The sequence below is a fragment of the Opisthocomus hoazin genome, chromosome 9 (genome assembly GCF_030867145.1).
Source record: "Opisthocomus hoazin isolate bOpiHoa1 chromosome 9, bOpiHoa1.hap1, whole genome shotgun sequence".
NCBI lineage: Eukaryota > Metazoa > Chordata > Aves > Opisthocomiformes > Opisthocomidae > Opisthocomus > Opisthocomus hoazin.
In genome coordinates this window covers 32,503,420-32,530,243 of record NC_134422.1, presented here as the reverse complement: position 1 = coordinate 32,530,243, position 26,824 = coordinate 32,503,420, and the positions used below count along the sequence as shown (strand labels likewise).

General features: G+C 42.9%; 2 protein-coding genes across 12 annotated transcripts in view; both read left to right on the top strand.

Annotated features, from left to right (window-relative positions):
- Positions 1 to 1,546: 1,546 nt before the first annotated feature.
- Positions 1,547 to 20,259, top strand: ACADL (acyl-CoA dehydrogenase long chain). 2 transcript variants are annotated; one of them, XM_075430161.1, is made up of 12 exons: positions 1,547 to 1,656; positions 5,513 to 5,674; positions 8,041 to 8,178; positions 8,614 to 8,778; positions 8,941 to 9,018; positions 9,722 to 9,788; positions 11,055 to 11,219; positions 11,912 to 12,013; positions 13,244 to 13,357; positions 15,542 to 15,669; positions 17,715 to 17,801; positions 19,655 to 20,259. In XM_075430161.1, exons 1-12 carry the CDS (start codon positions 1,583 to 1,585, stop codon positions 19,746 to 19,748), a joined length of 1,374 nt encoding a protein of 457 aa, XP_075286276.1. In that variant the 5' UTR covers positions 1,547 to 1,582; the 3' UTR covers positions 19,749 to 20,259. The 2 variants fall into 2 exon arrangements, with proteins under 2 accessions (XP_075286276.1, XP_075286277.1); XM_075430162.1 differs by lacking the exon at positions 8,941 to 9,018.
- A 41-nt stretch (positions 20,260 to 20,300) lies between these two features.
- KANSL1L (KAT8 regulatory NSL complex subunit 1 like) overlaps positions 20,301 to 26,824 on the top strand; it is a 61,524-nt gene continuing 55,000 nt past the window's right edge. For 8 of the 10 annotated variants that reach the window (XR_012764998.1, XM_075429935.1, XM_075429939.1 and 5 more), the window contains exons 1-2: positions 20,784 to 20,872; positions 24,648 to 24,851. Coding sequence is in view for 8 of the 10 variants with exons in the window: in XM_075429935.1 (XP_075286050.1) it covers positions 24,774 to 24,851 (78 nt within the window). In the remaining 2 variants the exon portion in view is untranslated. Of the gene's footprint in view, positions 20,382 to 20,729; positions 20,873 to 24,647; positions 24,852 to 26,824 lie in introns of those variants that run through there. The other 2 variants (XM_075429934.1, XM_075429940.1) reach the window with 2 other exon arrangements.

Below are 26,824 nucleotides of genomic sequence, written 5' to 3'. Positions count from 1 at the left end.
GGTGCTTCTGGCTGTAAGTACAGACAGACAGACAGCTGTCTGGATTGCCAGTATGTCACACTGAAAATACACATACCCTTCAAGCAGCAAGACTCCTTTCAGGCAGGCCCATCTATAGGAATAGCTGTTCCTGTAGTGACATCTTCTGGCTCAGGGTGTAGGAACACTATAGCTGATGGTGGGACAGATCAAAAGGCATTCATCTGTTAAAAAACATTACAACAGGTTTAGACTATGGCTTAATATACAGAAACACCCGAACCATGGCAATTCTCTCAACGGATTGCGTACAATTCACCTCCTAGTAAGTTATTCATTTTCAAATGACAAGATTTTGAAAACTATCTTCTGGGTTGATCTGCTTTGCCTTTTGAGCCATTACAGTCTTGTTTTTCAGCTTTTATTTCTCAACAAACATCAAGGCTCAAAGCTCACTTTTTCCATACAATTTTTGTGCCACCTCCAGAAGGTTTTGTGCCACTCCAGAAGGTAATGCCTGAAGGTTCCCCAATACCATACGGGGAGCGAGGAAAGCATATAAAATCCTGTTGATGGGGCTTGTATACCATTTTAACCCAGTCCTCATCACAACGATGATTGATGACATCTATTTTCTAGTCAGTTTGTGTCTCAGGGCTTTGTTGGTGAAGGAAGCAGGTAGGAGCTCCTTTCTCAGTGAAAGGTGCCCATTTACAGGTCAAAACTTTCCCAAACACTTGACTCGGGAGAATACTATCTGTCAGGGCTGTGCCCTGTCCAGCATGGCGACCACACGAGCCACAGGGAGGAAGAACTACAAGCAGCCTGTATCTTTACCATTACTTTACCAGATCTTTACAATTTCCCCCACCTCCAGTGTTTTTCTCTTCCTGAAAGCAATGCTCTCTCCATCCTTCGGAAAGCCCCTGCACATAATAATCATAAAACACCTTTTTATGGAAGCAGCCTTTAAAAAAAAAAAAGGTGCTGAAAGATTATGGTGTGCAGGTTCGCAAATTAAAGCCCACCAGTATCAAGAGGCCATCGGGTAGTTTTCTTCTTGCTAGCAGCTGCCACGGCCGGGACCCACAGGGGCAGAGAGCTCCCACCCTGCTGCCAGAATGGACCCTGGAACAGGCCTGAGAGGAAGGAGACTCAGGTTCCCTGCCTCGGTCTCTCGGCTGGCCTGGGAGAGCATCAAGCCCCCCAAAAGTGGGTATTATAGTCACAATAATAAATATTATATAAATATAGTAATAATACAGGTGTTTCATCGTAATTCTATTGCAAGCCCAGATGTATTAGAAGGGATTTATGCAGGAACAGGGATGAGTACGGGGGTGCGTGTTTCGAGAGAGGTTTGGGCAGCAGAAGCCCTTCCACCCGCTGCGCAGGGCGAGGAGAGGGAGCAGCCCTGACAGAACCGAGAAGCCCTCGCCAAACAGCCCAGAAAGAAAACGATAATAACAGAGCAATTACAACACGTCCAACTCCCCGGCCCTACAACACGGCTCCTTGAGTGGGCGAGGGCCCGGGCACACCGCCCTCCGCCCGCCGCCCCCCCTTTTAACGGCTGGGCCGCCCTGTCCCGCCCCGGCGCAAGATGGTGGTGCGGCTGCTCGGCCTGCGAGGCTTGTTGCGGGCCGCTAGGCCCCGGCCCTTCTGTGCCCAGGCCAGGTTAGCGGGGCGCCGGGCCGGCCTCGGTGGGCATCGCTGAGGCGCGGGTAGGGAGGCGGGTGTGCGCCGGGCCGGGCCGGGCAGGGCGGGGAGGTACCCGGGCGCCAGGGTCTGGGGGTCCCAGCGGGACGCACCGTGGGGGTGCACACGCGATCTGCACGCACACACGTATCTGTATGAATAGATGTGTGGTGGGTGTACACGCGCCTGCGTGTGTACGTGGAGGGGTATGGATGTGCGCCCTGTGTACGTGGGGAGGGAAGGTTATAGGCACAGCCGTGCGTGGGTATGTGTGTGCCGGTGCCTCCATTGCAGGAGGCGGCCGAGGTCTGGCCGGGCGGCTGGTGCCCGGCGGGCCTGGGAGTCCCCTGAGCGGCCCGGGCTGCGGCCTGGGCCCGGGAGCCCCCGCGCGTCCCCGTGACGGGGCCGACCTTTGCTCCGCTCCCCGTCGGCGCTCAGGGGCCGCCGGGCCCGGTGGTGGCAGCGGATGGTGGGCCCGGCGCGTCCCGTCCTTGCCCGGGCAGCGCGGTCACCCGCGGGCCCGGCGAAGGGGGTGTTCGGGGAGGAAGGATGGAGGATCGTGCTCGCGGCTCCTCTGACCGACGAGTTGTGTCTCCTGGGGCTGTGGCTGGCTTGGAGGAGCAGCCCGGCCCTGCCCTGCACGCTGTGTGGGCTGCGAGCTGCAGCCGAGCAACAGAGTGGTCTTCAGTAAAGATCAATATAATCTTAAACAGCTTTAAAAATAGGGTTCAGCTTTTGGGAGAGTCACTGTGTGCCTAGCGCGGGAAGTTTGTGTTGGAGGGTGCAGAATACTGAAACAGCAAGATGCCGTAGCCCACTTTCTCCAAATAACACTAGAAATAAGCAGAGTCTGTGTTTCAGTGGTGTTTAGGCCTTTGCACCAGGAACAGCGTGAGTAGCTTCATGTGGTAGTAAATAAAGACCTGTGTTGCAGTAACAGGGTAAGTAAGTGTGGGCACAGCTAAGCTATGTGGGACTAAGCACAATTGCTGTGCTGGGAAACTGGTGCTGAGGAGCTGAGGAGACATAAACAAAATAGTTGCGAAAGAACAGTGAATACCTTTTCCACTTAATATAGCTCAGCTCTGTATTTATAATTTCTGATTTTTTTTGTGGCAATGAAAGAAAAGAACCCAGTGCACAAATAGAAATGAATTTTCCTTTCAGATCTGAAGTAGTATGTTGTCCCTGACATTCTAAACACCTACAAAAGCTTTAAACCCTGCCTTATTTTTTTGTGATTATACTTCCCTTGCGTGGTTTCAACTGACATTTACCATGGTTTCAGCTTTTGGTCTTTGTTACAGAAGCATTTTGTTTTTATATGTTTTTATCAGAGATTTGGGAGGATTAGCCTTCCTGTACAACAAAAATACTGAAAGTTAGAAGGGCTTAGACAGTATGATTTTCAAGGTTAGAACTGTGCAGATAGATGTGATAATGCAGAGTATAATACAGCCCTCAGAGCATGCAAATCCACATTGTACTTGCTTTTATTTTGAGTGTGTGAATTTTCAGTGTCATGGATTTGCGATTTTGGGACTTCTCGGAGTGTGTACAGAATAAACATCCCACAAAAAAGTTCACTTGTTCAGAAAGGTCTATGGAATGTGGAAAGAGGGACAGGCCACTTAGGAGGAATACAGGAACGTTGTCAGAGCATGCAGGGAAGAAATGCGAAAGGCGAAGTTCCACCTGGAATTGAATCTGGCAAGGGATGTCAAAGGCAACAAGAAAGGCTTCTTCAAGTACATCAGCAGCAAATGGAAGACTAGGGAAAATGTGTGGCTACTGCTGAACGAGGTGGGTGCCCTGCTGGCGGGGGATACAGAGAAAGCAGAGTTAATGAATGCCACCTTTGCTTCAGTCTTTAGTGCTAAGGCCGGTTCTCAGGAATCCCAGGCCCTGGAGGTAAGAGAGAGAGCCTGCAGAAAGGATGACCCTCCTTTGGCTGAGGAGGACTGTGTGAGAGATCATTTAAAGAATCTGTATGCCCACAAATCCATGGGCCCCGATGGAATGCACCCACGAGTGCTGAGGGAGCTGGCGGATGTCATTGCTGAGCTACTCTCCATCATCTTTGAAAGGTCCTGGAGGACAGGAGAGGTGCCCGAGGACTGGAGAAAAGCCAGTGTCACTCCAGTCTGCAAAAAGGGCAAGAATGAGGACCCAGGGAACTACAGGCCGGTCAGCCTCACCTCCATCCCAGGAAAGACGATGGAGCTGCTCATTCTGGAGGTCATCACTAAGCAAGTGGAGGAAAAGAAGGTTGTCAGGAGTAGTCAGCATGGATTCTCCAAGGGGAAATCATGCTTGACCAATGACTGGCTGGGTAGATGAGGGGAGAGCAGTGGGTGTTGTCTACCTCAACTTCAGCAAGGCTTTCAACACTGTCTCCCGTAACATCCTCACAGGGAAGCTCAGGAAGTGTGGGCTGGATGAGTGGTCAGTGAGGTGGATAGAGAACTGGCTGAATGGCAGAACTCAGAGGGTTGTCATCAGCAGCGCTGAGTCTAGTTGGAGGCCTGCAACTGTACTCAGCCCAGTCGTGTTTTAACTTCTGCATCGGTGACCTGGAAGAAGGGACAGAGTGTACCCTCAGCAAGTTTGCTGATGACACAGAACTGGGAGGAGTGGTGGATACACTAGCAGGCTGTGCTGCCATCAGCGTGACCTGGACAGGCTGGAGAGTTGGGCGCAGAGGAATCTGATGAGGTTCAACAAGGACAAGTGCAGGGTCCTGCACCTGGGGAGGAACAACCCCATGCACCAGTACAGGCTGGGGCTGACCTGCTGGAGTGCAGCTCTGTGGAGATGGACCTGGGAGTGCTGGTGGATGACAGGTTGATCATGAGCCAGCAGTGTGCCCTGGCTGCCAAGAAGGCCAATGGATATCCTGGGGTGCATTAAGAAGAGTGTGGCCAGCAGGTTGAGGGAGGTTCTCCTCCCCCTCTACTCTGCCCTGGTGAGGCCCCGTCTGGAGTACTGTGTCCAGTTCTGGGCTCCCCACTTCAAGAAAGATGAGGAGCTACTGGAGAGAGTCCAGTGGAGGGCTACGAGGATGAGGGGACTGGAGCATCTGTCCTGTGAGGAAAAACTGAGGGAGCTGGGCTTGTTCAGCCTGAAGAAGACAAGGCTGAAAGTGGACGTTATAAATATCTGCAGGGTGGGTGTCAGGAGGATGGGGCCAGACTCTTCAGTGGTGCCCAGTGACAGGACAAGGAGTAATGGGCACAAAATGAAGCATAGGAAGTTCCATCTGAACATGAGGAAGAACTTCTTCACTCTGTGGGTGACGGAGCACTGGAACAGGTTGCCCAGGGAGGTTGTGGAGTCTCCTTCTCTGGAGATATTCAAGATCCGCCTGGACAAGGTCCTGTGCAGCCTGCTGCAGGTGACCCTGCTTTGGCAGGGGGGTTGGACTAGATGACCCACAGAGTTCCCTTCCAACCCCTGCGATTCTGTGAAAAAGTTACCTAATTGAGCTGAATTGCATTCTGGAGGTTGTGTGGCAGGGGGAGAAGGCAGTGATGATTTTCAGTATCTCTAATGAATAGAAATTTTATCCTCTTATCTATGTCTGTGTTATTGCTGGTTTTAATTTATTTCAAGCTTTAAGGAAAAGCCAGTCTTGCTTTTGCCTCCTTTCACAGCCCAGTGAAGTACAGTGTGTATTAGGTCTTTATATTTGTCGTGGGTGTACTTTGGACCTAACAGTGTGCTAGGCTTGGGATGTGAACTATGTTTAACAACACAGGTGTTTCCTTTCTTTTAACAGGGTTACGTAAATAGGGGTGTCTGTGTCCTAACAGATGCTTTCACTTGTTTGTTTTAGTCCTCTGCAAACTGAACAGCATGGCACAAAGCGCCCAGAACCATCTTCTGCTAAAAGTTTGACTGATATAGGCACTCGGAGGATCTTCTCGTCATATCATGATATCTTCAGGGAGAGTACCAGGAAGTTCTTTGAAGAAGAAGTGCTACCTTTTCACGGAGAGTAAGATAGCTCTTAAACATTCTGGTTTGCCAAATAATATGCATTTTTCCCAAAAAAATGCTTTTTGGGATGTTACTCTTAATATGACAGGATAAACAGGATATTTGTTTTCACTTACAAGCTTTCTGTTTCAAATTTACTCCATTAAAACAAATCTGCCTATGAAAATCATATGTGGAAAAAAAAAAAAAGAATCACACATAATCGAAATTCACTCCATTCTTTGAACTCCAGTGTAGGCAATCTGGCATCCTTGCCTTAGGCCTATGAGCAGACAAATGCAGTTTACAGAGTTGCAGCAAAAGTATCCCTGCTTGTAGGTGTTAACACTGACACTGATGTCTTGGAGACTTGCATTAGAGACAGCTCAGTTCCTATGCTGTTGCACTGCTGTCATCCAAAATAGCACTGACATTGTGTCTAGATCACATTGCAACAGATTTTGTAAATACAGTACGTGTAGGATGGTAAGCTAGATTATATATTACCAATAAACTTGCACAAAATATCTCAATTTTCTATCTTTTTTGCTTCTGTGGAAGTATGTGTGGTCTTCTGCACAGAATACAAGTGTTGTATTTCTGTTGAACTAGAGCTGGGAGGGTGTTTTTTGCCCTTATTTTAGCTATATCCAATCACATTATAGTTGGGGAAAGAAAATAAATGAACTCAGAACGTGTTTTTGAACAGAAAGCACTAGCTGCAGTAGTATCTTAAGCAATTCTTACTTTACTTGGAAAACATTCCTGCGAAAACACTGGGAGGTAGTGAAGGTTTTATGCTTAAGTCACGCTGGTAGATGAGTTTCCTGATGCATATCATAGTGTGTATCCACAAACAGCTGAGATGGCACAATTGAGTGGGTGGGGTGTTGCGGCTCTAAGGCAGAAATGAACAGCAGGAGGCAACAGAAACAGCTTGCATCAGGGTTATTGCCAACTATTTTTTTCATCCTCAAACCGTGACTTCAAAGTAATAGGCTTTTCCACTGTACAATCATATTCAGTCCACAAAAACAAATGTTTTCCCTCTTTTGTTAGCGTGACTTCTAATGTGGGTTTGTGAACAGGTGCTTGCTCTGCTTGAGGTTACTGAAGATCCTGTTTGCTAGCTTGCTAACACAACGATTTCCTAGGGAGACTGGAACAAGTTTGGCTTATATTACATCACTTCAGCGACCTATGAACCATTCTGTTCTCACACCTTTCAAGTAAACGAGGAAGCTTCAGGCCTAGTATGTTGATTGGCTGGGCTGACGTGAAGAGGCGAGCGTGGCAGCAGTCAATGCAGTTGTGGATTATTGTGAGGAAGAGAAGCTTTGGTGATGGGTGAAATAGAGACAGGAATGGCTGTGACAGGTGAGGGAGGAGGGAAGCAAAGATGGTCACGGGAGAGATTTGTTTAAGATTTCTAGTGTAGGAGTGAAACCTCTGGGAATGATCTTAAATGTATAGCGTAAGATACTTGATTAACTGTGGATAAAGTGCTGTGGTATAGCTCTGCTGCACACAGGTGTGTCAGAAGAGGGTGTCTGATATAATCTGTCTACCACACAACTTTAAAATTGTGATTTAAAAAAAACCAAAAAACCAAGAAATGTTAAAAAAAAAAAAAAAAAGCTGTGCCATTAATGGCCATCCAACTTTCTGCTGAATTGGCAGGCTCCATAGAGGCACTATTTTTCCAAGAGTGATTCCTGTGTTGTTAAAGTCTGCAAACTGTTAGCAGAATAACCTCAACTATCTATTTACAAACTTGAAACCACCTTAAAGCGGTAATTTACTAAGATACAGTCATGTCTTGTAATAAGTGCACAGGGATTGTTTTTTATATAAAAGTTACAAATATGTTAACACTTGGTTCTTATACAGCGGTTGTCATTGGTAGAGTTGAAATATTTCATAGAAGATACTGATGTGCTCTACTCATTTTGTACATGGGGAAAAATGGAATATCAGGAGGATGAAGACCTGCTTGTAATTATCCAGATGATTGTGGCTAAACCTCCTAAATCCCTGTCTAGTACTCCGACCAATAGGCAGCACTGCCTTTTGTAACAAGTCTTAAACAGATGTCAGGTTATATGGTGGAAGCAGGAGTTCAAACTTGTTACACAGTTGGTGTCCCTGTAGTGCCAGTGGCATCTGTGGACTTGAAGAAAAACCTGTTACTATGCCACCGCTGCTTAGCTTTGACATGTGGTTGTCTGTGTACCCTACATGTTGTCTGTTGGTGAGACTGAAAGTCTCCTCCTATGCAGTGAGACCTGGCCACAGGTGTTCTAGTGCGAAGCAGTGGCCATGACAAATAAACAGTAGCACATAGGGGATTTAATGTGTGATTCTGTTCTTGTGGACATTTTGCAGATGGGAGAAAGATGGCCAGGTGAGCAGGGAGCTCTGGGAAAAGGCTGGACAGCAGGGTTTGCTGGGTGTTGCTGTCGCTGAAAAACACGGAGGCATTGGAGCAGATATTCTCTCTTCAGCTGTGATCTGGGAGGAGCAGTAAGTACTAGACACTTCAAGAAGAATTTCAGTGATATTAGCAAGAGACTGTGGGGATTTTTTGTCCTCATTGTGGTATATGTTTTCTTACAGAACATGGTGTTATCTTTCTTATTGAAAGGATAATTAGACGTATGTAAATTCCTCATGCTTTCAGTATTCTGGATGATTGTTTGAGATAAATATAATTCTACTCTGATGTTATGACTTTGTGGCTGGGGGAAGCATTTCAGTTAGTCTGGTAGGTTAGACACTGATCTGACTGAAAGTACAATCTATAAATAACAGTACAAGTGCTGCAAGCTCAGATTATGTCTGAGAGTTCTGTGTGGTGGGGCCTTCTTTGTTGTTGGGTCTGTTGTAACTGTGTAAAGTTCAGTGTTTAAATCTTTGTAGTACTTCTGTTTGAACATTTTTGTTTCCCCTCATCCCAAGGATGTATGTTAACTGTACTGGCCCGGGATTCAGCCTTCATTCAGATATAGTCATGCCCTACATTGCAAACTATGGCTCTGAAGAACAGATTAAACACTTTATCCCTGAAATGGCTGCAGGCAAGTGTATTGGAGCTATCGCCATGACAGAACCCGGGGCTGGCAGGTAAGCTAAATATTAAAGCAGTGGTCTTAACATTATGTGCTGTCTGTTGATTTGTCAGTGAAAAAAATTCTGAGCCTTCTGGTTATATGGTCATTTTAGTGACTAGCAATATCCTAGATTAGGTAGGTCCTCAAAAAGCCTTACTTTTTTTTTTACTTACAGATTACTGTATTACAGCTTTGTCATTTCGAGATACTTGCCCAGAACGCGTTTCCATCTGATCTCACTGTGGACAAACAGGCTTTGTATTTGCTTTTGTAGTCCGAGTTTATAGTTATTAACTTGCTTGTTATGTGAACATACTTTTAATATGAAATGTAGACAGGAGAAAATTACATACCTCAGTAAAGATGACTTGACTTTACTATTAACTTTTTTTGTGGAACAGAACACCTTATTTTCTTTCCTCTAAATCCTTTCCAACAGAGAAATGTCCCTCCTTGCCCATCATCATTGAAGGGCGGACAGCACATGTTTGGAGTAGACACAGCTGATCTGGCTAGTTTCCAAAACAGAGAGGGGACAGGTGAAAAGCAAAACCTGTTGGTGTCATACTTCTACATTGCCAGTGGCTTTTTACAGAGCCTCCTCGAGGGCTGAGCCTGCTTAGAGGACCTGGTTTTGTCTGGCATTTGTCATCTGAGGCATACTGGTATAAGAGTTTGCTGACCTGTTGGTGTCGGTGCTTGTATTACACCCCCTTCCACAAGCAGATGCGTTAAAATGAGACTTCATACTGTTGTACAATTGCATAGATTTATCATTCCTTGCTATAGCAGGCTTGTGGTTTCTGTTAATACTCTAAGCATTTTCATTATGCATTTTCACTGAGCCTGTGCCTGGCCAGTATAAAATCTACCTTATTTTATACTGGGTAGAATTCAGGATACAAATTGCAGCTTCTGGAATGGTTTCTTGAAGGACCTTTTAAATTTCATTTTAGTGACTTGCAGGGAATACGAACATATGCAAAAAAGGATGGAAGTGACTGGATTCTTAATGGGAGTAAGGTAAGTGAACAGGCATATATACTGCTCATAAGCTTTGGGAGCTGAATGCATTTAGGCAGTGAAGGATATACAACACTGTTAGTATCTCCCCCCAGTCCTTTCACTTTTGGGTTTTTTTTGTGGGTTATGTTGTGGTTTTTCCCCCAGTTGCTTTTTCTATAGGAGTTAAGAAATTTCTGTTGCTGGCAATTAATGGACCAATTTATGGAAGGTCTTGAGTAGGCTTTTTTTTGTAGCTTTTAAATAACCCTATCAAAAGGCCTATTTTCCTTTTAAACTGGGAAGAAAAAGCAGAGGTGGAGGGAAGTCCTGCGTAGTACCAGCAGGACCAGGGTGGTTTTTAGTATGGAGGTTGGACAATAAAATATATATACTACCACTGTGAAATCTTCTGTAGCCTGAGTAAAACTTGTGTTGCCACAATGCAAGCTGTGTAATCTATTCAGGAGCCTGCTGGTCATGCTGGGAGAAAAAAATCCGACTTCATCAGATGCTGTATGTGTGTTGTCAAGCTGCTGCAAAGCTGGCAGCGTTAACCTCATCTTTCATTGCTATAATAAAAAAGTGAGAAGGCAGAAATGATGTTCAAATGGGAGTGTGGGTTCAACAGGGCTTTTTTTAAAGCTATAAAATGTCTTAATCTTCCGTCTTCCCCACTTCTTTTGTACTCCTGCTGATAACATGGTACTGATAGGGACTTCTGGCCTTAGCAGAGTTTCAGGGAATGAGAATATGTGCAAGAAAATATGTATGTACAGGTGTTCAAAAGGATACTTGCTCGTGCTGCACAGCTGAAGCCAAGCAGGACAGATAGCTCATTTATTTTGCTGGAGTTAAGATGGATCACTTTGGCAGGTTCATTACTCATTCTACAGGTTTATAGTAAGCTGTTGTGACAAGAAGCCATTGATAGTTTTGCATGTTATACCTTGCTAATTTAGTTTCTAAAAAAGAGAACCTCTGTGTTCACTTAAGATCTACATTTGATACCGTATTCCTTCTTTATCGTGGAGCAGACAAAAGAAACAGATCTGTGAATTCTTTAACTTCACACTTCTGACCCACACAATACTTCTCAAACTAATTCCTACTTTAATAGACCTTATTCCAAAACACTTAATTCAGAAAGCCTCAAAGCTTAAAATTCGTCTGGACACTTGCCTTTCAGTTCATCTGTGAAAGTGTCAATGCAATTTTTCTTTCTGCTGCTCTTCTAGCTTCTAGCCACCTAGCTCATTGCTTTATTTCAAGCTGCGTTTTTTGCAGGTATTTATCACTAATGGTTGGATGAGTGATGTAGTGATCGTGGTTGCAGTCACAAACCGGGAGGTCCGATCTCCTGCGCATGGGATCAGCCTTTTTCTGGTGGAAAATGGAACAAAAGGTTTTATCAAAGGACGCAAGCTGAACAAAATCGGCCTGAAAGCGCAGGTGAGTTCATACAACCCTTAACATGTAATAGTCTTGGAGGAAGTATAAAACCATTTAATGCCTGGCATTAGCTAAATAAATATAAAAAGGAACTGTGGTGCTGTTCTAGTTCTTGGGTTTTAGAGCACAGATGATGTACATGTGAAGTATGTATGCTGAGTTTGCCTATGGAAGTGAGAAGCATATGATGTGCAAGGAGAGGCTGAGGAAGCTGGATTTGTTCACTCTGAAGAAGCCTGGAAGGACAGGATCTTACTAGTGTCTTTAGCTACCTAATGGGTGGATGTAGAAATGGTAGGTGGAGCCAGATTGTTCTTAGAGGAGCACAGTTGAAGGGAGAGTGGCAAGGGACACAAGTTACATTAGGGAAAATTCAAAGTAGGTATTAAGAAAAAAAAAAAATCACCATAAAAGTGATCAGATACTGGAGCAAGGGTCCAGAGAGGTTGTGGAGCTTTCATCTTTGGAGCTTTGGAAAGCATAACTAGACGAGGCCCTTAGCTGCTTGCTCTGCTGGAGCTGCTTTGAATAGGAGATAAACTAGATGACCTCTGGAGGACCTTACCAACCTAAATAATTCTATGATTTCAAGTTAAAGTGTACAATAGCAAGAAAAAAAAATGGGGCAAAAGAAGTGGAACGAAGGGATGAGAATATCAGGCTATAAACTGTTGCATTGAAAATCCTCTTAGGACACAGCAGAGCTGTTTTTCGAAGACGTGCGGTTGCCAGCCAGTGCCTTGCTTGGAAAAGAGAACAAAGGCTTCTATTATCTGATGGCAGAGCTCCCTCAGGTAAGAGAAACATGAATGTTTTGCTGTCTATAGGAATAATACAGAGACAATTTTTTTCATTGCAAGAGTCTGCCTTACTCTTGAAGATTATGTATCGTGAGGCCACCTTGGGCTCAGAATTGGGCTATCTGTAGGCAACATTGTGTTGATACTGCTGCTTTTTAACTGAAGTACACAGTTCCTAGTGCCGAAAATGCAACATTTTGGGCATTGGTAAAAGTATTGATATCCCACCAGCTGAAAGCCAGAGCTTTTAATCAACAACCCAGCTACTGAAAAACCTGAGGGTAGTGTGTTTAAAAGAACGTACCACAGTTTTCTTGTATACTTCTAGCACGGCACCACTTTGCTTAGTAAATTAAACATAGCTTGGAGGTCTCTGATGCATTTGGCGTTCTCTTTAAAGAAATGAGCAGGCACTGCTGTTCTAGCACTTCTACCAGTAGAAGCATATTAAAGATATAAAGAATTTGTTCTTTGTCCATATAGCAAAGTAAAGAAATTGTTTAGTTGCCAAAATACCTTGCTAGTGGAAATAACAGTTACAAAGTTTTGGAATTATTTGGGAGGACGAAGAGGCAATGTGGTTTTTCAAAATGTGATGGTGCTCTGACTTTGTATTTGCCTCATCTGGTGGGGATCATGTTTATTTAATTTTATACTGTGAGTGAACCTGATCAAAGGAAATCTTTTATTCTTCGTTAGAGAAATAGTTGCACTCATGAGCAGGTTCAATACGATACATCAGATGATTTCAGTGGTTCTAGAAGTAATTATTCTGTACTTAGTTTATGTTTTTGAGCATGTTATGAGGAAGGAAAAAGCAGCCTTTTTTTTGTAGGTTTTTGTGGGTTTTTTTAGAGGTGTCTTATTGATTGTTAAATGCAGTTTTTGTTTAAACTGAGCAGTGAAAAGCAGTAACTGAAATGGAATTCAGTGTGATTTTTTTTTTCAGGCAGTAAGAGTCCTGTTGTTGATTTGTAGCTATTTTTTGAGTCATTGTTATGATAGAACATTACCCCAGAAAAGACTTAAAAGTGAGCTTCAGGCAGCAAGGCATTTGTCCCACTCGTTGATTTCAGTAATGCAGTGTGTCTTGTTTGATACTTTCTGTGACTTCTGCCCTCCTCCCTTAGTAAACAACACTGAACATCTGTGTCCCAATTGTGCATCTGATACGGACAAATGTGGGACTAGTTCAACTGAATTCTGCAATTTGTGTTTCAAAAGGAAAGGCTGCTAATTGCTGATATAGCTCTTGCCAGTTGTGAATTCATGTTTGAAGAAACAAGGAATTATGTGAAGCAAAGAAGAGCTTTTGGGAAGACAATTGCACACTTGCAGGTGAGTTTGAACTGAGAGACTTGTATACAGATTCCAGTGTGCATTTGCTTTACATCTTTGTATGTGAAATAGTGAGCAAGTGAAAATTGCTGGGCTGTCTTCAAAGGACTACTTGCACAGGTTTCAATGTTGGACTGTGGCTGCTGTTTACCTCCATGCCCATCATGCATTTTTGAAAAAAAAACCCACAAAAAACCAAAAAAAAACAACCTAGGACAAAAGCCTTAATGTATGTATTTTATGATTCAGTTAAATACCTCCCAGCAGTACTGCTTTTGGAAGTGAAACACACAGGCAGAAACTATACTGGCTTTTTGCTGTTGATGAAGGAAAACTGCCTTGTTGCTCTTAGATTTGCATTTTACTGCCAGAGGTCTTAATCACAGGGTCTGTTACACCTGCATGTATTTCTGTATCTGGCTGGAATCCTACAGACTGCAGAAGAGCTTGATGCGTATCCAGGTACAGTGCTCCTCTGCACATAATGCACTGTGGAGAAATGAACTTTGAGGATGGTGCTGATAGGGGCTTCCAGGCAGTGACCTTGCTGCCTGAGTGCCTGCAGAGGTATTTGTATTCGACTTTGTGGATATTGTAATAAGATTGCTCAGCTAGGTAGGTAGTGAAGTGACTGCATGTAAAACTATTGGGTCATTCTCTGTGAGCATACCTCACTCCTGACAGTGGTAGCTAATGGTGTTTTGAGACATTTATGTCGATGATCTTTAATTGCAGTCATAAACCAGATGTTGCATTCTGCAGTATTGTGGTGTTACAGTTTTCCTGAAAGCCACATTAGCTGTTAGGGCTGAAGCAGACCAAGCTCTTGCATGTTTGGTTTATAGGATAGAAGTGACTCGTACAGGTTAAAGGATATTGGCCGCCTCTTTTTATTTTTAATATGCTTTTGAAATACTTGAAAAAAAAAAAAAATCCGTTTCCAAGTCTTGAGACTTCCTTTGTCAAAATCAAATCTTTAGTTGTGAATAGCAGCAGAATTGGGTCATTTGGAGACTGGAATGCTAGGTATCTTTTAGGAAATTATGATCGCCATCTGTTTTTAAAGTTAACATTCAGAAATCCCTTATTACAGGTGGAATTTAGTATGTGCGGTGTACAGCTTTCAACACAAGAAAAAAATCTATTTTATGTTTTTTTAATGTAGGTAAGGCATGCTTTCTTATTGTAGTAGTTCACTGTGCAGACACCTGCAAAATAATCTCATTTTTTAGGCTAGCCCACTGCCAACCACCAGGTGGCCAATAAGCTTCATAAAGTATATTATTTTTGCCAAAATAATCCATTCTTGTATACCTTTTCAGTTTGCTTTTTGTTGCTGTTGCCTAGAATGTGCACGTAATCAAAAAATCCTTTCTAATCAGAGCTCTGACTTGCCTAATTCATTTAGTCATGCTACAGTACTGTGTTTGAAGTCAAATCTTTTCTCTGTAATAATAGGCTGGTCCGTTATATTTATTGTCACGGGAAGCAAGAAGATCCTTTTGTATACAGCTTTAGAACTGTGAGATTTTGTTACTGAGTGGTGTTTTTATCCCCTCCGTACCAGAACTACAAGAAGGTGGTCAGATGCTTGCCTGGTCTGGTTTTACATAACCTTAGTGACAGATTTTACCTCTTCTATCTAGAAGCTCTTTTCCAATGTGACAGAACACAGTGTTGAAAAATTTTCTGATAGTTAGCCTAAAATTTCCTTTGTTTTTGCTTGTGTGTCTCTGAATATGACTTAAACTCTGAAGAACTGAATGCATGGAAAAGGCATTTAATAGATGATGAAATGTTATTAGTTGGGTAAATTAGTGGCTCTACAGAGTGAAAGGACATTCCCCCACAAGAGGGAGCTGAGAGTGGCAGACCACCCAGTGCCTCCTACTCTGCGCTCTAGGAATTTGTTTTCAGGCTCTTGGAGTTTTTCTCTTAAGGTCATGTTTTGAGTTGGTCTTGAGAAGTAAAGGGTAGTAATTTTCTCCAGTAAGACTGGTAAAGGCATAATTGTATGGAAACTAAGCTGTCTTCTGGTGTACAGAGCCAAAGTGGGTTGAAATGGTGATTTCTAACAGAAATACTTTTAGAAAATCCTCCATTTTCTACTTCAGATATCACTTAAAACCTGTATTACTTCTGCTCTTTCCTTCCTCTGCCTCCTCTATCCGCTCTCAAAATAAGACAGTACAGCACAAGTTGGCAGAAATGAAAACACAGATTTGCGTGGGCCGAGCTTTTATAGACAACTGTTTGCAGCTGCATGCAGATAAACGTCTGGACTCCTCCACAGCTTCTATGGCAAAGTATTGGTATGTGGTTAAAGTAATTTGGAAGTGTTACTTGCATGATCTTGACAGGAGTCTAATGATAAAAACACTGAACTGTTCAGATCTAATGAAAAGATAAAATTACTCTCTAATTAGTAACAACGTTGTCAGCTTCTAACAGAGACTTTAACTTTAATCATGTAGTCAACAAAAAATCTTGGTTTCAGTGAAAACCAGTGTTGGTTAAACAGATCAAATTCAAAGTAATGGCATGCTTTTAAAATAGGCTTCCATTAATAACACATTCAGGACTCAACTTTAGCTTCAAGTAAAAGTGAGTACTTAATTTGTATTTAGACAAACATTTACATTTTACTGTAGCAAATTGTTGTTGGGTCTTTCTGTTTTGTGTTGTTAGTTTGTTTAATAGGGGAGTGTTTGGGTTTTTTTTAAAAGCACAGATTTGTTTGAAGCCTGTATGGTACTTTTTGTTAATGCTACTTAGCAATAGCTGTTTGGCCCAGCCAGTTTTTGAAGCTGTCTGGTTTTGGAAAGAAATAGTTGGCTACAGCTGTTGCTGTAACTGAGACTAAACAGTGCTTTCCTTTACTGGCCAGAAATCCTCCTCCCTCTCCATACTTGGTGGTGTTATCTTTTAACTTAGGTTTAACCAGAGAAAGCTGGATGAGTAGAAGCATCTAAGATAATGGAACATGAATTTGTGTAGTTTTATTTTGCTTGCAAAGATGGGAGAAAAAAAGCACATCAGACATGAGCAAATAATTTTATGGAAGATGCACAGGTTTACTGATTCTAGACTTCTAAAAATAAGTATAGAGGAGGTGAGCAGAGAATACTAAGGGAATCCAGAGAGAATAATTACAGTGAAAAGGAAGGATTTTGACTGAGTGCTGTTCCTGGCACTGATTACCTAGAAGTACCAGGTACATAAGCAGAGGCATTCAGTTTTGAGGAGGAGGAAACAACTAGTGCCAGCTCAGATATGTAGACTTACTTCCTCAACAAATTTCCCAAAGTGAGGCATTTGAAACTCCCCCCAACCCTCCCAACTGTCTTTTGCCACAATTTGCTGTGGACTTCCCCATTTCCTTAATAGAGTCCCTGTGACTCGTTTCCATAAGTTTCCACTAACTATCTTAGTCTAGAAAATGCTTGAATGTAGAATTGCTTTATTCCCTAATGTTTCAGGAGACTATCTCTGGAAGGTCTGTAGGTTTTCTTTTGTGGTGACAGGTTGTTTTTATGCCCAAATCAATTTGAAAATATGTTTAGGAAAGACGGTTGCAGTAACTCACTGCGGCAGACTTAAAGTTGGTGTAATAAACTGTAAGGATTTAACTGGATGAGGAGAAAGTTTGGAGAAAAGGACTCTTGCATTCTTCCATGAGAAGCGATTGACTTGAATCATCATTTTCTTTACTTCTGTTACCACTCTGAAAGTTGTATGCTTAGAAAGTAGGGTTTTTTTTTGTCTTTTAACTTTAGCTTGAGCTCCAAATGCAGTTAAAATCTTATTTTGCTGTTAAATCCATATTTTGCAGTGAGCAATCCTGTTTAAGAATGACAATGGTTTTTTTTGAATTGAAAACTATAAAATCTATTTAGGAAAATACGTTATCCCCAGGTGATGGTTATACTCAAAGAGCATCCTGGTGTGCTGCTGGTGGGTGTGGGGGGAAGCCTGTGATGCTGTTAATTTTTGACAAAGCTGAGAGATTAGGTAAGGAAAGAGACTATATCAACCTGTTTTACAAAAGAAATCTTGGCCTGTGAGATAGGTAAACAAGCTTGTCTGTTTTGAAAGCTTTCCTTATCTGAAAGCTCTTCCATAAGGAGAACAAATCTTTAATACGTTAAATTGAACAGTATTTATTTATTGCCAGTCATGAAGAAAGGAAAAACAAGTCCTTCAGAATATAAAGTATTTTAATAGTCAGCATTTAAGATCAGTTATATAAAGTAAAAAAATGTGGTTATATTTTTATCTTGCTAACTTATCTGTATCTCTAGTAATGTTTCACAGCATAACATCCTTCTAAAAACAGATTTGTTTTTGGCCATTTAAGGTCTTCTGACCTCCAAAACAGCATAGCTACTCAATGTGTGCAACTACATGGAGGATGGGGGTACATGTGGGAGTATCCTATTGCAAAGTAAGTGTAACATTTCAGACTTCAATGGTGATAGATTACCAGCAAAGTAAAATGAGGCACTTCCTCTACGTCTACTTGTCAGTTGTTTTGTGTTGGTACTGATTTACTGTTCCTTTTCACATCATGTTTATTGAAAGGTAACCCACTGTACAGATGTCTGCAGGAAGGCTTTGTTTTGGTTCTCCAAATAATTCATAAGCTGTTCAGCAATTATCCATTTTTCACAAAGTAGAAGTTCCTTTTCTAGCAGAAAATGTTAATTGAAAAACCAGAGAAGCAATGTAAAAATAAAAATGAGAAGAGCTAGTTTGTGTGTTTAGTCTGAAATTAAATGCATACATATGAAGGAAAGAAAACATGTTGGTCAGTCTAAATCTTGTGTGATACCACAGAGTAACAAATTGCCTAATAAACAGTGTGACTGTCTACATTCAGCTTTTTTCAGCTTTTTAAGTGAAAAAGCTAAGAGACTTATATGTAGAGAGGAATTTGCCATTCCCATTTTTTTGCTTCCTTTATGAATTTAGGGATGTTTGTGGAGTTTTTTATATTCCCTTGTATATTATCTGTGAAAATTTATTTCCTGTTGTGTACATGCCATTTGCCACACTAATGAGTAGAGCTTTTGGTGTTTGGGTTTTGGTTTTGTTTGGTTTTAAAAGAGAGGGTAATATTATAGTAGAAATGGCAAAAAAACAGTAACTGCTGTGCAGTTGTTATAAGCAGGTAACAAACTAATTTTAACTGCGTAGGTTTAGATTTTTTTACTCTGTATACATTAAGAGTATGAAATATTGCTTCAGCATAACTTTTTCTTGCATGTTTTTAATGACTGCAACTTTTGCGTGTTCTGCAACCTATCTTACTAAATAGGAAGGCCAGCAAGCCCAGTTCAGAGCGTCCTCGAACCTCTGCTTATCTATGCGGGCATTAGTTGTCCATACAGGGTTTTATTATCCCTGTGGTGCAGCAGCATGCGTGTTTCCAGAGAATGCTGCCATGCTCCTGGGCTGCTCTCTGTATAATGAAGGAGAATTAAAATGGAAAAGCACACTGTCATCATCCTGTGTGCTGTCGCCAGCTGTGCACATACTGGGTCCGGTTCCAGTATGAGGATGGAAATAGTTTGGCTGCATGCAGCTTTTCAGCTGCTGGCCCAAATGGAACTGGAGTCAGTAGGAGACTGTGGCCAGCTGATGTGAAACTAGTTGGCACTTTCTTTTGCTCCCGAGGTGTTTGAGTCCCACCTCAAAGCAAGAACCGACAGCACTGTTAGCAGTGCTCTTGACAGGATCAGACAGGCCAGAGCATTAGAGCACATTACCACAATAACTATCGGTTTGGCTCTGCAGAAGTTGTTTTTTCACAAGGAGGCACCTGGGTCTTGCAGTTTGTGCAGGCATGCTGTTCTGCAGGGTGTGGGTGAATGGGGGCTTTGGTGTCCAGGGTTGAGTTAGTGCTCAGGTAACACAAAGAAAGCAGGGAACAAGAATTGAGGTGGGGGGGTGGGAGTGGTAGGAGTCTGGATTTATAGAGCTTTATATTATTCTTTGTTTAATTAGGTGGGATATTGAAACTTCACAATGCAAACAAAAAAACAGGGAAGAGATACTGATGAAATGCCTAGTTTGGCACAGTACCTTGGAAAGGCAAATATTTCAGGTAGTTTGAAACTGCTCTGAAAATGTGAAACTCTTTTTAAAAATGGGAATAGCATATTTGAAATGAGGAATCTTTGAAGATAAAACTTGTTATCTTTTTCTTTTGATTGTATGTCCATTCTGAGGAGCTGTTTTTAATCTTTCCTTGTTTGGGTTGTTTGTTCTTGTTTGTTTGTTTTTTTTCCCCTTCAGAGCTTTTGTGGATGCTCGTGTTCAGCCAATCTATGGTGGTACCAATGAAATAATGAAAGAACTTATTTCTAGAGACATCATCAGTGATAAGTAGGGCAGATGCTTACTACTTCGCAGAGTCTTCCAGAATCTTTTTATGTTAATATATGACATAAAATCAGACATTAGAATGTAAGTAAAAGTGGTGTATTGTATTCTTTCAAGGAAGTGACACTAAAAAAAAGTGTTAGTAACAACAGTGTGCTACTATTTAATGAACTTTCAATTTAAATATCTTCAGATGACACAGAGTAACTCCCTGGTTTCAAAAAGTTCTGGTAGTGAAAGGCAATTTTGTGTCTGAAAGATTATAGATAGCTCTGTCTTTCAGACTTTATGCCGTTATTTGGAATTAAATCTCTTCTCCAGTGAAGCCACTTTCTTAACAAATAAAAAAAACTTATATGTTAATTCAACTTTGAATTTGTATTTCCCCTGGACAAATACCCATGTGTTGAAGTAGAACCTGAACCGTTTGCTGCATGCAATGTATGCCTGACCACGATGTCTAACCCAAAATGCCTTATTTTAATGTACATATAATAAAGGATTTCTGTGCAATCTCACGGTTGTCTGCATTACTTCAGTGCGTTAATCCCTCGCCGAGGCAGAACCAGGATCCTTCCTCTGTGCCCGTATTTGCCTCAGGGCTCTGGGGGCGAGTTTTGGGGAAGGAAACGTGATACTGGTGAGTATTCTCGAGTATTTCCAAGTGCTTATCTCTCATGAAAACGTCAAAGATGGTTTTTTTGGGGGGGGGGGGGGGGGGTTGTATTATTTATGCATAGTGAGGGCTGTACCTCACCACCCTTCCCCCTCACTGACCGGCCCTGGCAGGGGACGCCGCTGAGGGGCGTGCGGGGCAGGAGTGCCCTCTCCGCCTCAGGCCTCCCGCCAATGGCGGGCAGCTGCCCCCGTGCCGAGCCCCACCCTCGGGCGCGGCGTATTGGCCGCACTCCTCCCCCTACGCGGGGAGGCCCCGCCCCTCCCGCCGAGCTGCGCTTTAGCTGGGCGCGGACTCTTCAACCGCGGCAGAGGGAGCCGAGCTGGGCGCCGCGCGGGCAGGTGGCGGCGTCGCTGCTGTGGAGAAGGCGGCGGGCGGAGGCAAGCGGCGGGGTTGGCGCGGCAGCTGTGGGCGGCCGGCCGGCCGGCGAGGCCAGCGGGGAGCGTCGCGCTCAGGTGGGGAGAGAAACCGGGGCCGGGCGGCGGCTGCTTCCCGCGGCGGTGGCGCCGCTGAGGGCTGGCGCGCATGAGCGAGGAGGAGACCGGGGGAGGGAGCGGGGCGGGGGCCGGGGGCTAACGGTCTGGGCGCGGGGAGGGGCCGGCATGTCTGAGGCGGGGCAAGAGGCGGTGGGCAGGGCCGCGCCGCCCCCGCCGTTGCCTGCTCCTTCCGCCGGGTTCCCGTGTGGCTGCCGCGGGGGCTCTCGCGTTTCCCCCCCCCGACGCCGTGTGAGCGCCGCTTGCTGCCTGCCTGCTCCCGCTTCTGGGCGCGGGGCGCGTTGTGCTGCTAGCCGAGATGCGCAGCGCAGTGCTGTGCTGCCGGGCCCTTTTTATTTTACTTCTGTTTCGGGTCAGTAGAGCTGAGGGAAGCCTTAGCCTGCATTTTCATGTGTGGTGGGGTGTTCTTTTTTTTGAATTCCTGGGTTAAAACTTCCCTCTGATAACCAGGCCGAACAGATTGTCACACATTCCTTTGCCTTCGAGTGACCCTGACCGAGTTGGCTTCCCAGACTGCAGACCACTTACTTGTAAAACGGAATGCCTTAGGCAGGTAGCGGAGCTCTGGCCAGCAGCTCGGATCCAGGTGCGTCACTCAGCCTTTGCTCAGGTTTCCTGTGAGGTCTCTAGCAAGTCTTTTAATTCATTTAGTGCATCGGCTTCCTGGCTGCAAAATGCTGGAGCCTTTCCCAAAATAAAATGTAGCGCTGGCTGAGGTACTTGATACTCCTCACTGCTGGGAAGCAAAGTAACCGATTAAAAAAAAAAAAAAAAAGAGAAAATCAAAAAGTCTGCTTGTTGTCAAAGGGTAGATTCTTCCTTTTTGTGCTTAATTTAATAAAAAGGAAATATTAAAAATTAAACTGGATAAAGCATCTTTATAATGCTAGTAGGTGTACCAGCTCAGGTAGCTAGTCTGAGTGCCTTAGGACTCTCCTTCCTTACTGGCCCACATTGTGAAATCCTGTAAATTTTTGGGGGAGTTTAAATTCCGGTCATCTTAATTAGTGTCTGAGAGCTGAATGGGTCTTGTTTAAGAGCAGGTTTTATGTCCCTCTCCTCAAAGGCTGAGGATAACTGAAATGTTGAAATGGGCCTTACGATGGATCTGAAAGTATTACAGCTATTTATTGGAGACATATGTACAACCTACTTACAGAGGCACCTGTCATGCACTACAAGAAGTGTTTAAGTTTAGCATATGTTGAAAACAACTTCAGATGTTACATTACAAATATATGATTTTATAGACTGAACAGGAATTAGTTAATGACATGGTGATAAACTTCAAAATAATATATGATTATCTGTTCAGAAGCAGTTGTGACCAAGGAGAAAAACAACCCTGTTTGCAGATTTTAATGACTCATGGATTTTGTCATAAATGAATACTAATGAGTTCCGCTTGAAGTATGCCCTTTTTGATGTTTTTTGTGATTAAAACTGTTTAGGTGGTCTGTCTTAAATTGAGTTCTCTTACTGTTCAAAGAGAGATCCTTTTTAGGGGTGTGTGTGGGTTTTAGTTTTGGGTTGTTTTTTTTTTCAAAGAGGAGAAATTTGTGCTTATATCTTCTGGGGAGTGCAGAACACTGGAGTTTGCAGTTTTATCTATATCCTACTGCCTGCACAGTGAGTGCTGCTGAAAGCTGAGACTCCACACATAATTCTATTTGTTGTTGGGGGTTTTTTTCCAATCTATTAATAGAACAAAATACTAAAATGTTTAAGTACTCATCATGAGTAACTGGGCTGCTTTTGAACTGCAAACAAAAGCTGCCTACTGAGATGATTTTTGTTCGTAAAGGCTAGCCCCAGGTGTGTTAAATATGCACTTCTTTCCTTTTGCTTTCATACTCCTAACCAGGACATACCCAGTGGGACCAATATCTCTTTTGCAGCCATTGCTGCAAATTGTTCTGTGAGAAAATGCAGATTATGCTATTGAGCTGTTCTCTCTATTCTTAGAATTATTATGATCATAGAATTTTTGTGAAAATTGGGAGAGGTAGGTAATGTATACCCAAGTGGATGCCTCCCATTAGGTGAGGTTTGGAGAAGCTGGCCAGCGTCAACTCCTACCCGCTCAGCTTGGCGGTGGCTCTTGGTCCTGGCAGCACAGCACAGGCCGTGAGTGCCACCGTAATGCCTGTCTGCCAGAGCACTGCTTTATTTTTGTCCAGCGATTATCAGGAAGGCTGTCCAGGAGGAGCTAGGGCTTACAAGGCAAACAACACAAAGCTGTAGGAAACCAGGTTTCGTCAGTTGTGTTGTAGGCAAATCCAAGCGTGCTCATGTAGCTGCTATCTCTTCTGCAGATTTTGTCTAAGAGGCCTTAAAGCAGCTCTTGTCAGTTTGAAATACAGCATTTCTGAACATTGTTGCTGAGCTTAATTTTGGGTGTTTCACCAGGTGCTGTCTGCTGCCAGTGACTTTGCTTTGCTTTTGAAGTGCCTTCTAGACAAGGAATAAACATTGGAAGTTCGCTTATTCAAAACATTGTTGGTCTATGAATAAACTGGAAACAGCTGTATTGATTTGAAATGTTACTTCTAGCTCCCTGAATATGGAAGCAAAAAAAAAAGTAGTAAATGTAAAAATATTCTCCTGGTCTCCAGGAATGTCGTTATTAACAAGAACTTCTCAAGTGTTTGGGATGGATGATGAAAGACAACTCAGTTTACAAGGAGAGAAGGCTAGTACGGAGGAGCCTTACAAACCCTCGTGCAAATAGAGTTTTATTGTCATTGAAAACAAACAAAAAAAACCACTAAAAGACAAAGCAATCCTCCCCCCAAGCAAAAATCCCCCCAAACATTGTCTGCAGTGTTGTGTAACAAAAGTGATAGTGTTTTGCCAGGAGGGGGAAGATCAAAAAGTAAAAGCACTGTAAACAAAAGCTGGGAAGGGAATGCCACCCTGTGCACAGGCGGGTTTGTGGTTGGGTTTTGTTGCGTTTCTGACTACCAACATGAAGACGCTAGTTTCAGGATTTAGACAAATTCTGTTGAGGTAAGCCTGGTAAAGAAGGGTATAGTGCAGAAACGTTGAGCAAGAACTAAGAAAAAAGCAGAGGCAGCAGGGAGGAGAGGCGGGGTAGGGGAACAGGATCATTGGAGGATTAAGGACTTGTAGTTGTGGTGAGAGAAGGGAGCAGGGTGCAGGTCAGGGGAGTGCTAGGGAGGTGGTAAACTGCGATTCCTGGCTATATCCTCCTGGGTAATTAAGGCATTAGGGGAGGATAAGTGTAAAATCACTTTAAACATCAGTTGCTGAACTGTGCGTGTCTGGTACTTGTTTCTGCACTTTCCCGGTACTTATTTTATGTCAGCTTTTCTTTTTACAGTACTTTTTAGTCTTTCAAGTGGAGTGTGTATTCAACAGATGAAAAGCAGACTGTTTGCCGGTTTAGTAGCATTTCAGCTGTTCTGGTTTTAAAACTTCAAGTAGTACACAGTGGAAAAAAAATCCTTGAAATGGTTTACCTATGACAAAAAAGCTTTTCCTAGAATGAAAATACAGGCTCTTCCTGAATACCATGTTTCAGTACTTGTCTTCCCTCCCTCTGTGCTTCCCCCGCAGTCCAGAAGATAGTAGGTTTGGCTCTGGAAACTCACTTCCAATAAGGGTGGAGTGAAATTATTTTTGCTGCTCTCTGCCAAAATGAAATTGTGTCAAATTGTACAGTTCTCGTTGAGCCAAGTACTTATACTAAAATTTGGTTTTAATTTTTTTGCAGCCTATACTTTTTTTTGTTCATATACCAATGACTTTTTGTGTGTGTGTGTGAACTTCATGGAGAAATGCCAAGCACTGGAGTCTGGGACAGTACCAGCTTTTGTAAAGTCTTTTTGATGTCACTGAAATGAGAGGAATACACCTGATGTGTTTCACACAACTGTCTTCAGGGCAGAAGCATCGTGTGAACTTTGCAAGTTGCTGGGTAAGGGGTTAATTGAGTGATTTCTCTCTTAAAAAGCATTTTATTTTTTCAGCTATATTGTAAAATAAGCATCTTCTGTCGGAAATTCCTAATTAGTTAGTAGTTTGTCAGTACTCCTTAGTTTAATGTTTGTGGTTCAATTTGAGGGTACTTTGATTTCTTTCTCTCCCCTAAAAGGGGAAAAGAAGTCCCCCAGTCTAAAAAATATGTTAAAATATTTTGCTAAAGGTATTCATTGCAATTTAGGAGATCTGAAACTGTACCAGAAGGGTATATAGTATTTGAGGGAATATGATCAAGTTAAAACACAGCACTCTGAATATTTTGTGCAGTCAGTTTTTTTAATAGCCCCATCCTCGTGTACGTATGAGATGCACATCTCCAAACTTCCTGTTTGCTTGAGCAGCAGCTCTGCTGCATGTGGACGTTTCCTGGCTTTCAGGAGTGGCAATCTATGACTGTTAAACCACTTGGGCTAAGGAAGGTAGATGATAAAGTTGGAACAGTTATTAACTCATTGCTCAGTGTATGTAGATATCAGGCTGACAGCGTTCTTCTGAGAGCGCTTCTTGAGGTCCCCAGGGGCAGATCTGACATGGGGACTCCCTGAGTTCATAGTAACCCCACAGAGAAAGAGTGGGCTGCAGTTCTCTCCCCCTTACATTTTAGCCATGCTAAATTGCTTTGACTTACTATAGTTATTTGCCATATGCCCAGTAACGGGGCTCTTACTGAGAGGCTGTCCACCAGAGAGGACTTTGTGCACGATTCCTCTGTAGTCTGAAGATACTGGCTCATTGATAAAGGTTAAAATCCTGGAGATTTTAATAGTATCATTTACAATTATTTTTAGTTATAATGACTTTTAATTGTATCATCAGCATTGGGACGACCAACCCTGGTCCCTGTGATACTAGGCAGGTGATGTACAGAGGTGAAAACCTCATGACTGAAGTATACATGGAGCAGTGAAAGGTGAATAAAGCATATGGAGAGTGTTAAGGCAGTATTGGAGCATGTGGCGCTCTATGTTTTTCTTTATGTTTTGAGGGTTGAGGAGAAAGTATCGAGACTGGTATTTCTGAGCTCCTTAGGTTTCCATGTCTCCCTTTAATGTTTGCACCTTTAGCCTAAAACCTGTAGTTAGAAACAGGCTAAGACTTCAAACAGGGAGTTTTCTCTGAGATCCATGCATGGCAGTCTCAGAATCATTGACTGCTTATGAGATCTGTGCATTGAAAATTGCTGAGCTAGGCAATTGCTCTGGAGATCAAAGAAACTGAAGGCATTAAAAGAAGGGCAATGGAAATGCCGCTCGACTAGTACACTGGTTAAACAGAGAATTTACAGTGGAATTACTGTGCTACACTCACTGCTGTTACTACTCTCTCATTGTTTCTGGTTTTGTTTCTCGCTTCTTAATCAAGAACTGACTGTAGCTTGTCTTTCAGACTTTTGAAGGCCATGTTCAATTAAATCTTTAATTGAGTTTATTTAACTATCTCCTTAAAAAAGATGAATGTACAGTGCAAGGCAGTGAGTCCTGCACTGTAGGCTGTGGAATAGATACAGTGTGACATGGCAGCGTAGTTGCTGACAAGAAGCGATGAAGGTTGACACTGGTCTTTGGAATCAAAAGTTTGGGAACCCTTCGTCTAAGCTATAGCAAGCCACAGGCAAAAGGGTTTGTAAAGAAAAACTGTTTGTCTTTACTCAATTTGTTGTAAAAGAATATTGTACTATGCAGACAGTGCCTGATGAGTAAAGAACTGGATACAAAGACACATGAACGTTTCTTAGGAAACGTTTAGAACTTAACGGTTCTCTGTTTTTAAAGCATTAGCCTTGATGGTTTCTAAAGTGTATTTGTTAGAATATATAATAAATAATCAAATGCTTGCTTTATGTAGATTTACATTAAATACATTTCTCCCAATAGTGCCCCGAGTTTATTTCAGAGTGTTTTATCAAGT

Bases quoted from the DNA above. Each gene is read 5' to 3' on its own strand.
- ACADL (XM_075430161.1), top strand. From the start codon at position 1,583: ATGGTGGTGCGGCTGCTCGGCCTGCGAGGCTTGTTGCGGGCCGCTAGG. The intron at 11,220-11,911 runs GTGAGTTCATAC...AAATCCTCTTAG, and splicing joins AAATCGGCCTGAAAGCGCAG to GACACAGCAGAGCTGTTTTT. The intron at 17,802-19,654 runs GTAAGTGTAACA...TTTCCCCTTCAG, and splicing joins TGGGAGTATCCTATTGCAAA to AGCTTTTGTGGATGCTCGTG.